Here is a 13761-nt window from a genome sequence, read left to right on the forward strand (position 1 = left end):
AAAGTTGATAAATGTGTGCAAAATTGGGAGAAAAATTGCGCTACTTTGAAAATTATTGGTTGCCCGATTCGGGCCACCAAAACTTAACATTTTTTCAATAATGGTTGCCCGAGGTGAATTTCTGGTGGCCCCGGGCCACCGGGCCACCGCTAATGTCGAGCCTTGCCTTATAAATAGCAGGGAAGGGAGAAATGAAAGTACATGTAAGGCATTTATCGGTGCTCGTCCACAAAAGGGGCATTGGGATCAACTTAAAAAGTCCTGACTTGGTATTAAAAAGCAATACAGAGTAGCATTGTGGTCAATAAATATATGTACATGTAGTGATTAATTTTTCATAAACGACAATATTTTTGGTACATTTTGTGTTTTTAATAATATCAACATACATGTCTGTAATCTTTATAAAACATTCAACTTTTTTTGTACTACAGTGTATCACATAATTCAATATTGCAAAGCACTAGTTAGTCTAGATTGATATTTTTTCCTGCAATTACATGTAAATTTCAGTAACGGTATATATATTTACAAACTGTGATCTGAAATTCATCAATTCTGCGTTGGGAAGGGGGAGGAGGGGCGGGTCTTTTTTTTTTGGGGGGGGGGCCTTCATTAAACCACCTTGCAGTTTCATGGAAGTGGTCATTGATTTTTACAGGCATGTCACTTCATGTTTGTATTCATAGAGCTCTGTTATTTGTGTGTGGCACTGGCAATCCAGGTTTGTATTTTCTTTGGCTTTAGTGAGAAATCCACAACAGACAGAGAGAGGATGAATCAAAATCTGCTTTTCACTTCATATTTGTTTGGTAAATCCAGCCAGTAGACTGATGGGATTTCCATTGAAATAGTGGAAGCCCACATATCGCCCGCATTGGAAGAAGCCCCAAGATTGATTGCAATTTCAAAATTTGCTTTTCTTGTTTTTTTATTCTGAAAGGACAAATTACATGTGTACATGTCATGACAAAATCAGACAAATTATGGCAAAATTAGATGTAGATCCAGGGTAGAAAGTGAATTTTGATTTTTAGGGGCTACTTTTTCTACATTGTACATGTACATGTATATGGGGATTATTGCTGAATTTTGGGGGCTATGCCTATTTCTTTCATGTTAAGAGCCTCATGTAGGCCTAGTTCTTTTGCACAATGAGCAATCATGCAAATATTATTCTGCTATTAAAATGATTTGCTTTATATTCTTGGATATTGTTGATAAAAGTCTGCTCTTGGGCTACTTTGAAACTATGGTTTCCCCAAAGCATGCCATTAGGGGTGAAATCGCACATTGGCCCCCCCATTTACAATACTGCTTGGAAGCTCCAGTCCCCCCATGCGTTTTATATTTCTATACCGGTATGTACATTTCTGTACTATAGTATAGATACTGTACCTAAACCAATATCTTCTGTCTGAATCAATATCTCGATATGAAGTCAGATATATATTTTTTCTTAGACCTGTGATTTTGACATGATGGGGCCTACAATTTACGTACATGTACATTGCATACTGGTTTGTACGCAAACATGTAAATAGGCCTAATGGTTTCAAACAAGTTTAGGACTGTAGGCTTGCATGTGGGAAAGACATCATGATATCTGCAGGAATAACCCTTTTAACCTCAATTTCAAAGTTCTTTCTTCTTGTAATGGGACCAGTTCTGCAATTTTCATGTATTCCATAGCTCAAACTTTTACAGAAGGTGTGCTAACAATTTAACATCTGCCTTCCTCAGGCCTCTGGAAAGATAAATCGATTGCAATTTCTACCCCGATCAAAAAATATCTGGTATTTTTATGGCACAAGTTAAGTACCAGTACTATTAAATGTCACTGAAGAAAAAAAAAAATAAATAAAATAAACATGGGAAAGGCACTTTCAAAGCTACAAGAAATCATGTTGGGGGAAGGGATATTTGCCCTTTGCAGCACTGTTTTTTTAATTTAAAAAATGTATAAACACTGTTTTCAATAAATAGGAAAATCAAATCACTTAAAGCCCATCACCATCATCAACCTGAGTTGTCAAAATTATCTCCCTAATTGCTTGTTTGATTCTACTCCTGTCTTTTTCAAGTCCTATTTTTTATCGAGCTGGAGGACCTTTTTATGAAAGTGTGGACTGTTCCTTTAAGATTTTTGTGGATGAATGGAAAGTCTCTGAATCACGTTCTGGTGTCGCACAGCAAACTGGCCTGGCCATGACACTGAAAGAATAGTCCAGTGAATTAAACCGAAATGACAGGTTTTAGACATGTTGGAATTTAAATCCGCCTTGCGTCTCTCCGGAGGTATATTTCAAACCGGACTTTATTGTAATGTGTGGTTGTCTTGGGCATGCATACATGTAAGTCAGGGGAGGGTTTCATCAACATTTTCATCCGACAAGTTGTCAGAGCTGACTGATTGGCTTAGAAGCGTCGTTACTATGGTAACTGTAGGATAAAACAGGACTTGTCGGATCAAGTCCTTTCATGACACGCTCCCCTCTTGTCTGAACCGTGATACTAGTTACCTCCAGGCTAGCCTTTTGACAAGGCCTTGTGACTTGGCTACTGTATATTCTTTGTCAAGTAGTGGCTGGATCAAGATTAGCGGTTGAAGATGAGAGTTGACGAGGCCCGTGTGAACACTTTTGGATTCTTCTACATCTTTATAAACTCCTCTTCATATCAGTCACAGGGCCTGTAAAATGCTACCTCAAGCTCAGGGACTACATTGTTCTCTGAATATATGCTGAATGCTCTTTGAGTTGTGCTCTTTACATTGCAGGGGCCCGTTGCAGAAAGAGTTGCGTTTAAAACGCAAGCCAAAATCAATCGCAAGTCCCAAATGCGCGCTGTTGATTGGTTGAAAATGAAGTTGCGTATCATTTTTAGAGTTGCGATTGGTTGAAACTCTTTCTGCAACGGTCCCCTGGTGAAGATGTAGGCCTATGTATATGTACACTTGTATGCAGGCCCTCCATGGTCTACAGATACATGTAGTCTGCTAACATAGACTCTAATTTGACACAGATTATTCCAGGTCGACGTGCAGAGGGTGTCCTATGGTCAGTACGTACAGTAGTCTGCTGTGCACACCCTTACTCGAGTTCAGGGTCTGAAGTACAGTCTATAATGTCTTGTGTACTGGATGCCATCTACGTGTACGTGTAGCTCTGAATTGAAACAAGTTTTGTATACATATGTGCTAGTCTTTGCATGGAGACACTTGTTGATGAAAGTTCAATCAGGGTCTGTGCCTGCAGACTAGTCAGTACAAGAGTGCAACTGTAGTCTCCCTCTTCAGACTGCATCATACACTAACTCTGCGTAAACAAATGGTATTAGGATTTAACTTCAGTATTAGAATGAGTCTGTTTCTCCAGACTATAAACTTGAACCACCTGGTTCTGTGAGTTGGGACTGTTCTTCAATATGGAACGCACTGGAGTTCCTTGTCAGGTGGATTTTGAGAATTGCCTTTTAGTCTAGAGATCAACTCTTGGGTTTTCCCTTGGATCTTGATGGAAAATTAAATCTCTCACCATCAGAATCATTTTTCATGTAACCCAGTTTCACCACCTTCGTGAAGACCTGAATTCACCAGGATCTACCTGCCGATTATAGCCTTATTTTCAGGCACAATAAAGTGTTTTTTGTTCAGACAAAAGAAGTTGTTGTTTAGTAGTGGCAGTCATTAAAAAAAATATATTTCAATTTGCCTTTTATGATTATTTTCTTTTGTAATGTTTTAGTTTTTAAAATAGGGGAAAGGTACTTTCCAAGCATAGCAAGCAAGCAAAAAAAAACATGAATGATTATTATATTGATTTTTTTATTCCCTAATTCGACTCTCAATCGTGAATAAATTATTTTCAGTCACGCCTCACTATCCTTAAGCACAACCAGTGCAACAACATCAACACCTGAAATATAAAACATTTATATACTTTACAAAAAACATACCTGTTTCGAGGGGAGCACCAAGCTTCGACGGCAAGACAAGCTAAACTTATAGCTCCCCCTCTCAGTCAATCAAAGAACGGGTAAACAAGAAAATGAGTTACACGACGCAATCATTTCAATTTAACCAACTTTAAATGTATAATGATAATAATACATGTCTCATTCAACAATCTCATCGAACGCCTACAATCCATCTTTAACAAAGTTATACGTATAATCATACTAGGCTGAGGCTAATTTACCCGGTATAAAAATAATTCTAAAGCCCCAAATTCATAGAAATTGAAAGACAATCCTTCATATTGTCTTTAATATATGCATCCTTAGCAGTCTCCGACCTCCACCTACCTTGTTTCTTAAACAACCTGTCTGGAACACCAAAGTTCGCTGCTGCTGTGGCTCCGCCACTTCGGAGGCTATGCATGCCAAAACTCTTTGGATTCAACCCTACTTTCGCCAACGCCTCTCTCAATAATTCTAAACATCTAGTATAAGACAACTGTCCACGTCTTAACTTGTAACTATTACTGGATTTACAGTAATTTAGAGGCCTAAAAAGAAATACTTCATCAGAGGCATCGTTAAGCCCCGCTGCAATCAAATATTTCCTCAAAGCTAATACGGGGCAGGTGGGGAATTTGTAGCACCTATAAGAACCCATGCTCCTTGCCTGTAAATATCGGTTTTACTTTTCATGATGAAAGTATTCACATGAGACAATATACAAGTCTAAATCACATTTACGAATATGTATCATTTCATCAAATCGTAGAATGCCTGCGTAGGAAATCAAAACCATAGCACATAATCGAATATCTAATAGACTCGTTGAAGATCCATACTTCTCAACAACTGCTTTCAAAATGTCTGGGGTTATAACTTCTTTCTTAACGATCGGTTTGTTTCGTAATTTCTTTAAACATTGTAAAACAATATGTATGAACTTGCGATCACAGGGATTAACATTCATCCTTGGCTTGCAGTCAAAATGCCACTTAATGGCGTAAAAAGCCGATTCTATCCTCGAATAAGGAGCTTCTCTTTGATACAAATGAATAAGATAGCGACTAATATCTTCTGGTTCTGCTGTGTCAGAATTTACTTTATTTTGCTTACACTAATCTCTCCAGGTATTCAACGCTCTGTTGTATTTACTCATAGTGTTATCAGCTCTCGAAGCTGTCAAGACCTTGTTCAAAGTTATATCATATCCTTCATGGAGAGAATTTCTGGATTTAAGAAAATTTAAACAAAACTTATAAGCTGGTATATATTTATCTCAACACAATATATTCAAATTGTGATAAATTCTCAAGTTCAGTCATTCTTATCAAATTCTCAAAATTTAATCACTTCTAATACGTTTTACAGCCATGACAGCAAAATTAAACATTAACTATGCAGCTATCCTCAAACCAGGTGGTTTTATATTTTCACTAAAATTTCAGTATGAAATTCATTAGATCACAATTCCATATCATAATTCGTTTCAATCGTCTTGAAGGCTTAGCAAAACAATAGCTTTGGGATTCATTTCCTTTGCGAAAATGTTTATTTTTGCCTTAAAACACTTGCAAAAAACTTTCTGAAACATTTCATTCACAAGAATTCTGTAATTTTGAGACTTTGAATGTTTTCAATCATCACCAATTTCTTCATTCTGAGCTCCGCCGCCAGTAAATTATAACTAATTTGAGAATGAATTCTCATATCAATTCATTATCAACCTTTACGATGGTTATCCTTTTACATAATCATAACATTCTCCAATTTTCATCACCACTTCTTTGCTCTGCAGCATAAGTGGATCCTAGCTATGCAGCTATCTGCCATGCGGCCGTGTAAAAATTACATGTTGCATTCCAACAGTATAATTTTGAATTAACCTCCATCAAATGATTTTATTACATACCAGCATTCATGTCAGCCATCTCTCACAAACCGTTTTTTTTTTTTTTTTTTTTTTTTTTTATTATTATTATTTCTGCCTTGAACGAAAATTCCTTGAGGATTATCAATTTTGAAGTATTCAGAGAATAAGGAACGAAAATCACTTTGTTCAGAGAAAAGAATCGGCCAGAAGGGTGCAGACGGCCAGAAGGGAACAACCAAAGTCCCCCTAGCAGAACAAAACCTTCAGATGCTTAAGTACTTGCCCTATACATGCTATACATTCGATAGGTGGAACCAACCAATTATTCTCGCCCGACCAATCACATGAGAATGGATCAACATGATCTATTAGGGGACACCAATATTTAGAATTGAACTTCTTAATTTTGAAATTAAAATCGTCCGCAAGTCTGTCCACAGTGTGAGGGCCCCAGATTTTGTCCAAAAATCCGACAAATTCATCTGACACACCCCAATCATCAAAATCTATCATGCGACTTAATGCATCTGCAAAACGGTTCTCCTCTCTGGGAGCCCAATGAACGTGAAGACTAATGTTGTTTCTTTTACACAACTCAAAGATGTGTAAACTCATCTCATGCAATTCTGCAATCATACTTCCTTTATTTACAATCGATCCTACTCCTTTATTATCACAGAGGACCTTGACAGTTTTATGTCTCATGTGAGATACAACTGTTTGCAGTGTCATACTTACTGACTTGAGTTCTCTCCAAGTGGAGCTTTTAACCATTTCAAACTCAAACCAATCTCATCCCATTTCATGCCTGCGCACTCAGAAACCCAGGCCCCGCAGCCTGATGGACTTGCATCAGAATAGATGAAAGTCTGTGGAACTGAATAAGCAGAAATAATGTTTACGTTAAGAATATGCAAATTCTTCTCCAGAAGAAGAACACGAATATTAATTCATCACTATTGATCACATTATGTCCTATCCCAATGTACCCTCCGGATGATTTCGTGATGCATAAATCTGGTTTTAATTTGAGTAACTGTGCCAAACACTGGATACAATGTATCTTTCCAACTATAACTACGATCCTTCGTTCTGAAACCTCAGGCAATTCTGCTTGAAATGAATCTGAACATAACTCAAGATCCTTCATCCTTCTTTCAGTAATCTTTATATAAGCTACTCTGCTTACCCGTGGTATTCCTAACCAATCCAAACACTGGACAGGAGTCCATTGAGATATTTCTCAACATTTGGTATCAAACCTGCTTCAAGTAAGTCATTTTTCACCGTCTTGACCATAGTATCATACGAATCAAAGGAAGCAGCACGACCCAATCATCTATATACAAAAAAAAATGAAAATACCATTTCTATACGCCAATGATTAACGATAGGCTTAAATCGTGTAATGAAAACAAAGGTAGCTGTTGCCAACCCAATGACAACACCTAAAAGGAGAAAAACCTTGTACCACTACCAAAATCCCAACTAAAGCCTACAATTTTTCATGCACTTGAAAAATGTAATAATGATGATAACCTTGCTTAAGTTCAAAGGAAAGCATAAAATCTCCCTGTTTTAAATAAGACATGACTACATTCCAGTCTTCAAGTATAATAGTGTTCTTCCACAAGTGTTAGTTGACATAACGTTAACCAAGAATCAGTCTCTTTTTATATCTGAACTCTGAATTGAATCTGAAAGGGGGTAACATCATGGGTTGCAGTGGTGGATTCAACAACCAAACCCTTTTTAATAATAATTCGTTAATGGCTTCAGAAACGAAATCGGGATCGATGTCAATGCTGACTTATCATCTTATTGTAAGGTAATTTGTAACCATGTTCATTGACATCTACAACAAATTGAGATGCATCAGTTGATTTCCAAATTGTAAGGAAGCATTCAATCTACCTTTAACCAAAGGTTCTGAATTTCATTGATCATACTCATAATTTCTCAAATAAAATTCTTCCTCCTACCCTGCACATCTTGTCGAATCAACACTAACGTTACTCGATGTTTCCCAACCGAAACAAATTCAACAATGCTCTGTTTCTGTATTTCTTAATTTAGAAGGGCCCGCTGACGGACCAGGAATAGTCAATATATTCCAGATTGTTTGATCTGTGTCATATCTATGTCTAGGTTCATTAGTAAGAGGTGGAATTCAACCAAAATAACACATCTTTTCTTAACATATAATTATGGACTAGGTAGAATCAAGAATAGATTCCTTTGCTACGCCCTTCTGATCATTCTACTCTTCAGTTCTCAAATACCACACTTCGTCAAATACAGAACAAAACTGACATTTACCTTGCTCAGTTTGACCATGATCAATGGATCATTTAACTCTGTTGAGCATTGTTATCTCTGAAGGATGAATCTTGCTGGGATCTTGCTTCCTGATACCTGGGCAACTTCTCCAGTGCCCATGTCTACCACAGGCAAAACGTTCGTCGGTGGTCTGAGGCAACTTGCATACCCGCGCCAACTATTTTGTACATATAAGTTGGCGACACTGCCAAGCGAATATCGATTTCTTGACCCAAAGGGTATACGAAATAAGTTGTCGGAAGTAGTAGAAGAACCTTGAAAATTTCCAACATTCTTGCCCAATATAACCTTTGTTTGTTGAACGAAATAACTTACGCTTTCTATTTACACAAGCCTGAGCTTGCCTCATTCTTTTCTCCCTCATCAGTATTCATCCAATGCGGACCAACCTAAAATATAAAAATGATCTCTATATATTTATTTGATTAATCTCCCATAATTAAGTCATAAAGTAATTCCGCTGAAAAAACGAACAGCTTCCATTAACAACATAAGGCCATATCTATTATGTACAACCGTTCATAAATTTCAAAAGCAATAGCCTAGTTTGGAATTTTCATTCATCTTTATCTCACTAACCTGCTTCAGATTCATCTGCTTTTCTGATATGTTTCTTCCTTTTAATTATATCTGCAATACCTTACTTCAGCAAAGCAAGGGCTGCGCCCGCTGCTTACCTTACTCTAATAAGGCAAATTTCTTATCCAACTCCTCCTGGCGTCTAGAATTATATTCATATTGAACCTTATTACCTTTCGAAAGACATCTCCGACGCCCTTTTTTAGTTGTAGAAGCTCCGCTGACCCGGGCAATGTATCGAGAATCAACATAATCAAACAGCCAGCCCAATCTTTAAACGAGCCAATGCTTCCTTTGTAGCATTGCTTACAAGAAGGCGAAGAGACTCCAGATTATTGAGTAAAATTTTCTGAAACTGCCTTTAATTTGTGGCATAACCCGAGGTTAATTTCTTGATTCGCCATTATTTTATATTTAACATCGAATCCAAACGTAGATCTATTACGATAAGGCCTATAGAGTTTAACACGTGGAAGAAGCGTTGAAATAAGACGTCCGTACTGTGCTGTGTCGAACTCGGTCAGTGAATTCCGAATCGTTTAGGAATTCAGACACTCCTCACGCAAGCATTGTTATGCTAATCGGATACTTCTGCTAAGAAAAGAAAATGTATATGCTCAAAGTTTGTATATCGTATAAAGAAAAAAAATATAGGCCTACATGTACATGTACATGTATGTTCCTTCCTTTTCTCTTTTATCATGCTTTCTTTTTTAATACCTATTTTTCATTTTTTCAGTTCTGATCTTTTTCTTTTTTCTTCATTTTTTTTGTCACAACAAAACAAATTCAAAAGTAAAGAAAGTATAAAGAAAGCAAGTTGCTATTAAATAAAACGAAGCAAAAAAATACAAAAACAAAATACAACAAACATAAATGGATAAGCCTACATGTGCATGTATACATGTACTTGATCAGACGGCCTACACGTTGCCTCATTCGGGAATAGGCATGTAGTCTACTTTCCAGACCTTCCATGTAGATCTAAAGAGAGTACTTAGATTTTGCTCCATGCTTGATTCATGTTTAGATTCTACCTTGATTCACCCTCATCAAAATTAATTTAGATTCAAGAAACCCCCATCTTCATCAGCCTGAGTTGGGAATTCTCGCTTGATTGTCATTAATAATCAAGCAAATTTGTTTCATAATATACTGATCAACTGATGCCCATGAAATCCTTCTCTTTTCAGGTCTGTACTTGTACAGTACAGCTTTATATGCAATGTTAATGTTAAATTCAGCAATATGAATCTAGTGCCCCTCACCCTGGTTTATATACATGTACAAAACATACATTGTACCGACCATGAATCAATTTTATAATTCATGGACACTTATTCTGGTACTGTACATGTACATGTACAATGTAGGAAAATATAGGCCTACATGTACATCTACTTGAAAATTTACATGTACAATGCCAGTTTTACTTGATTACCTCTTGAATAATTTTCTTCTGTGGTTTGAAATGTTTTTAAAAGTAGCTGAACAAATTGAGTTGTAAATGTATGGTAGAAAATTATATTGCTATTAAAGGGCCCAGCCATTGACAAATCATGGGGAAATTGAATCAATGCGAAATTTGCAAAAGGCCAATTGACTTGCATAATATAATCCGTCCGTCATGAGCGCCCGTCGGACTTATGAGATAAAAGTTCGGACAGCACGAATTTGACCGAACTCGTGATGGTCATTTACTTCGTCGGATCATCGCTGTTCTAGTTTCCAACAATCCCAATTTCTAGACTCATAGCGGGTCTCTTGATTGCTAAACCAAACCTCTGTGAAGTTACATGTTTCAAAGTGAAAACACACAGTTTACTTTTGGTTGGTTTGTCTATAAACTATTGCTCTCCTAGTATAGACCTCCCAGACATGGCGTCGTCTATTGCATAACACCCCAGGCATGCAGCCGAGTGAAAGACTTGAATCCCTTCTCTGTTCTGAGATTAGCCTCGATTTCCCTATGATTTGTCAATGAAAGGTCGCTTGAAAAGAAGTTCACCACTTCACCTTTTTCAAATGGGCATTTCAATAATAGAATAAAATATGAAATAAATAATAAATTTTTAAATCAGACCACCCCCACCAAGTCAGTCCTGTAAACACAAAGCTTTGCAATCATCGCAGCAGAATATCTACACGATCGATTGCATTGGCCACGATGTACAATCGGATGTGAAAATCAAGCGTACGATCAATCGCTGACCTTTGTGTTTACAAATGTACGGGACACTGTTTCTCTTTGTAGCATGGATGATCATTGGTTGATTGTCAGATTTGGAATGTTGACAAAGGCAATGGAATGTGTGCTCTGTCGTTCACTGTCATGCATTCTGATTATCAACAATACAATAGAAAAGGTGAACTCTGAGAACAAGAACGAAACCAACACGTAAACAACATGAGTGAACTGTATACTCTCAAAGACTTTGAATTGAATTGAACTTGCACTCTTTGGAGTGGGTACACCTGCGATAGTTGTCCGTTGACTGTTACAGTTGACAGTGTATATTGGCTTGTACATGTATGATGTCTATGATGTACTTTGCATGATCTAGTGTATACACAAAAATGTAAACACGAACGCCCTCATGAGAATTTGTCTACATTTGTAGTAGATCCACCTACATGTACTACAAACTGGCTTTACATGCACAAGCCTATTTCGTAGCCCATGTACATGTATGTAGGCTACAGTGTATATAAATGTAGGCTTCATGTATTTAAAAGTCATGGAAAGTGTTTTATGTTGGTATGCATAATTCCACCACTTGTGTGAAGGCCTACATGTACATACATGTACTGTATGTTTGGCCTCCACATTTTACATGTACCGGTACATGTAGGACCCTACAGTACATATGTACTTTGTAGGCCTACACAGTAGCCTCCAGTACGTACATTGTAGGCTACATGAGTTGTATTTAAGTCACTTTCAGTACATGTATACTGTACATTATTAATATTATACCTGCATGTACATCTACATGAAATGTAATGTACATGTATGCAGGCCTAACAGTGTCTAAGCGCCCGCATGTAGATTTATATAGGCCTACACGTATTTTAAAGTATTTCGTAATTTACAGTCTTCATAATACTTTATTCACTATATGCCTCAATATTAAATAGGCAATGTACTATAATCTGTCCTCATCCTACATAAAAACAACAATGGGTGGATCCTCCTTCCAAGTACAGTGACTCATTCTCCATGGAAAATGTGCTTGATTGAAGAGAAAGAAACCCATTCATTACTCTTCATTCATACCCCATAGATGGGACAATAGGGGCGGGGAGGGGTGAAAGAGTAAATTGAGTGTGAGTTTATAGCTTTATGTAAAATGACATGTGTTGACTGAGCACTTGTAAATATAGCTTGATGAGTGTGTGTGTTTATTTGTGTGTGTGTACAATACATCACCATACATGTACATGTACAGTACATGTATGTAATGAAGCAAAATATTGATGAAGTACATGTACACTTTCTAATTTGCCCACTTCAGTTTATTGATGAGCTTTAAATACTGATTAATTACGTTGTTGTCAATCTGTATATTTATCCATCGTGCAACGCTGGAGAAATTATTAATTTAGGGTAATGGATAACAGCTGATGGATGTCGAAGAATGGAGTGCATGACCCTGTGAAAGAAGTTGCTAATTAAGTATAAAAAAGTATTAGATGTTTAAATTATATAGAGAGAAGAGTAAAGAAATTTACTCAAAATACATGTACATGTAGGTCAACCTCATTGTCTTGAACACTTCAAGTATTATTGGGCCCTATTGACAAACAAATTATTCTAGTTCAAAGAAAAGATAAAAAAGTGAATTTACAACATGTACATATTGTAGGCCTAATAAACTTGTTTTTATAATCCAATTAATAATTGATCATGGGAAGAGGCAAGAGGAGGAGGAGGAGGAGGGTTGGGTTGAGGATAAAAGGATGCACTGAATCAGGCAAAGTGGAGGGAGGGGGTAAGGGTGATTGCTGCGAGTGTGAGGTGAGTCCGGCTACCCCTGTTCATAGTCTGCTGGGCAAACCCTTCACTCGAGTTACAGTAAGGGTCTGAATGTGCAGCCTACTCATGCCTTGTGTACTGAAGGCCCTCTCGCTCAGGAACAGCAAGTTTTGTATGTGCTAGTCTTTGCGTGGAGGCACACTTGTTGATCAAAGTTCCAATCAGGGTCTGTGCCTGCAAACTACCCTGTTCATGGGGATGAAATTCTAGTCAAAATTATACATGTAATAATAATAATAATAATATGTTTATTTATACATGTAAAGCACTCTTACATTATACATGTATCATCGTTTCACAGCGCTTTACACAATGATGGAATAGAAAATTTACCACTACCGGGTACCGATATTATTACACCCAAGTGAGTTGTATGCAATACATGCTAAAAATGAATAACTCTTGTAAAAAAATCAGTAAAAATAATTGATAGATTATAACCAATTAATAGCCTCCATGTACCGTATGGGTACTAGTATTCAACCCGGCATAATTCAAAGATTTTGACATATTCCCCAAAATATTTAGAAATAGGGAATTTATCTTAATTTCATACCTTTGTTATTTCCAGGGTAATCTGTTGTCGATATTTTCTTTGTCAATCTGTCGACTGTATGCGCGGAGGATCGGATTATGCGGCGATGGCCTTTTGCACTGAATGGTACTAGTATTCAACCTAGTGAGGATTGATAGCAAATCTCAAAAGGGTTTAGATTGCTAAATTAGATCTAGATCTATGTAAGTCTCTGGCTTTGATTAATTCCCTGTTTGGTCTCATCTCAAATGGTCTAGTCCATAGTTGGATGGGACAAGGGCAGATTGAGAGACAGGGCCATCTTTCATCGCTAGGTTGAATACTAGTGCCGACGGGTTGAATACTAGTACCAAAATCCGTCGCCGTATAATTCGATCGCCCGCGCACACAGTCAACTGGTTGAAGAAAAAAATAACGGAAAAAGAATAATAACCAGCATTT

The 13761-nt window shown here is 37.2% G+C and overlaps 1 protein-coding gene across 1 annotated transcript in view; it reads left to right on the top strand.

Annotated features, from left to right (window-relative positions):
• Positions 1-12656: 12656 nt before the first annotated feature.
• Positions 12657-13761, top strand: part of LOC135156437 (partitioning defective 3 homolog) — a 47939-nt gene continuing 46834 nt past the window's right edge. The window contains exon 1 of the mRNA XM_064108924.1: positions 12657-12767. Within this exon, the coding sequence (XP_063964994.1) occupies positions 12657-12767 (111 nt within the window). The remainder of the gene's footprint in view (positions 12768-13761) is intronic.

The sequence above is a fragment of the Lytechinus pictus genome, chromosome 13 (genome assembly GCF_037042905.1).
Source record: "Lytechinus pictus isolate F3 Inbred chromosome 13, Lp3.0, whole genome shotgun sequence".
NCBI lineage: Eukaryota > Metazoa > Echinodermata > Echinoidea > Temnopleuroida > Toxopneustidae > Lytechinus > Lytechinus pictus.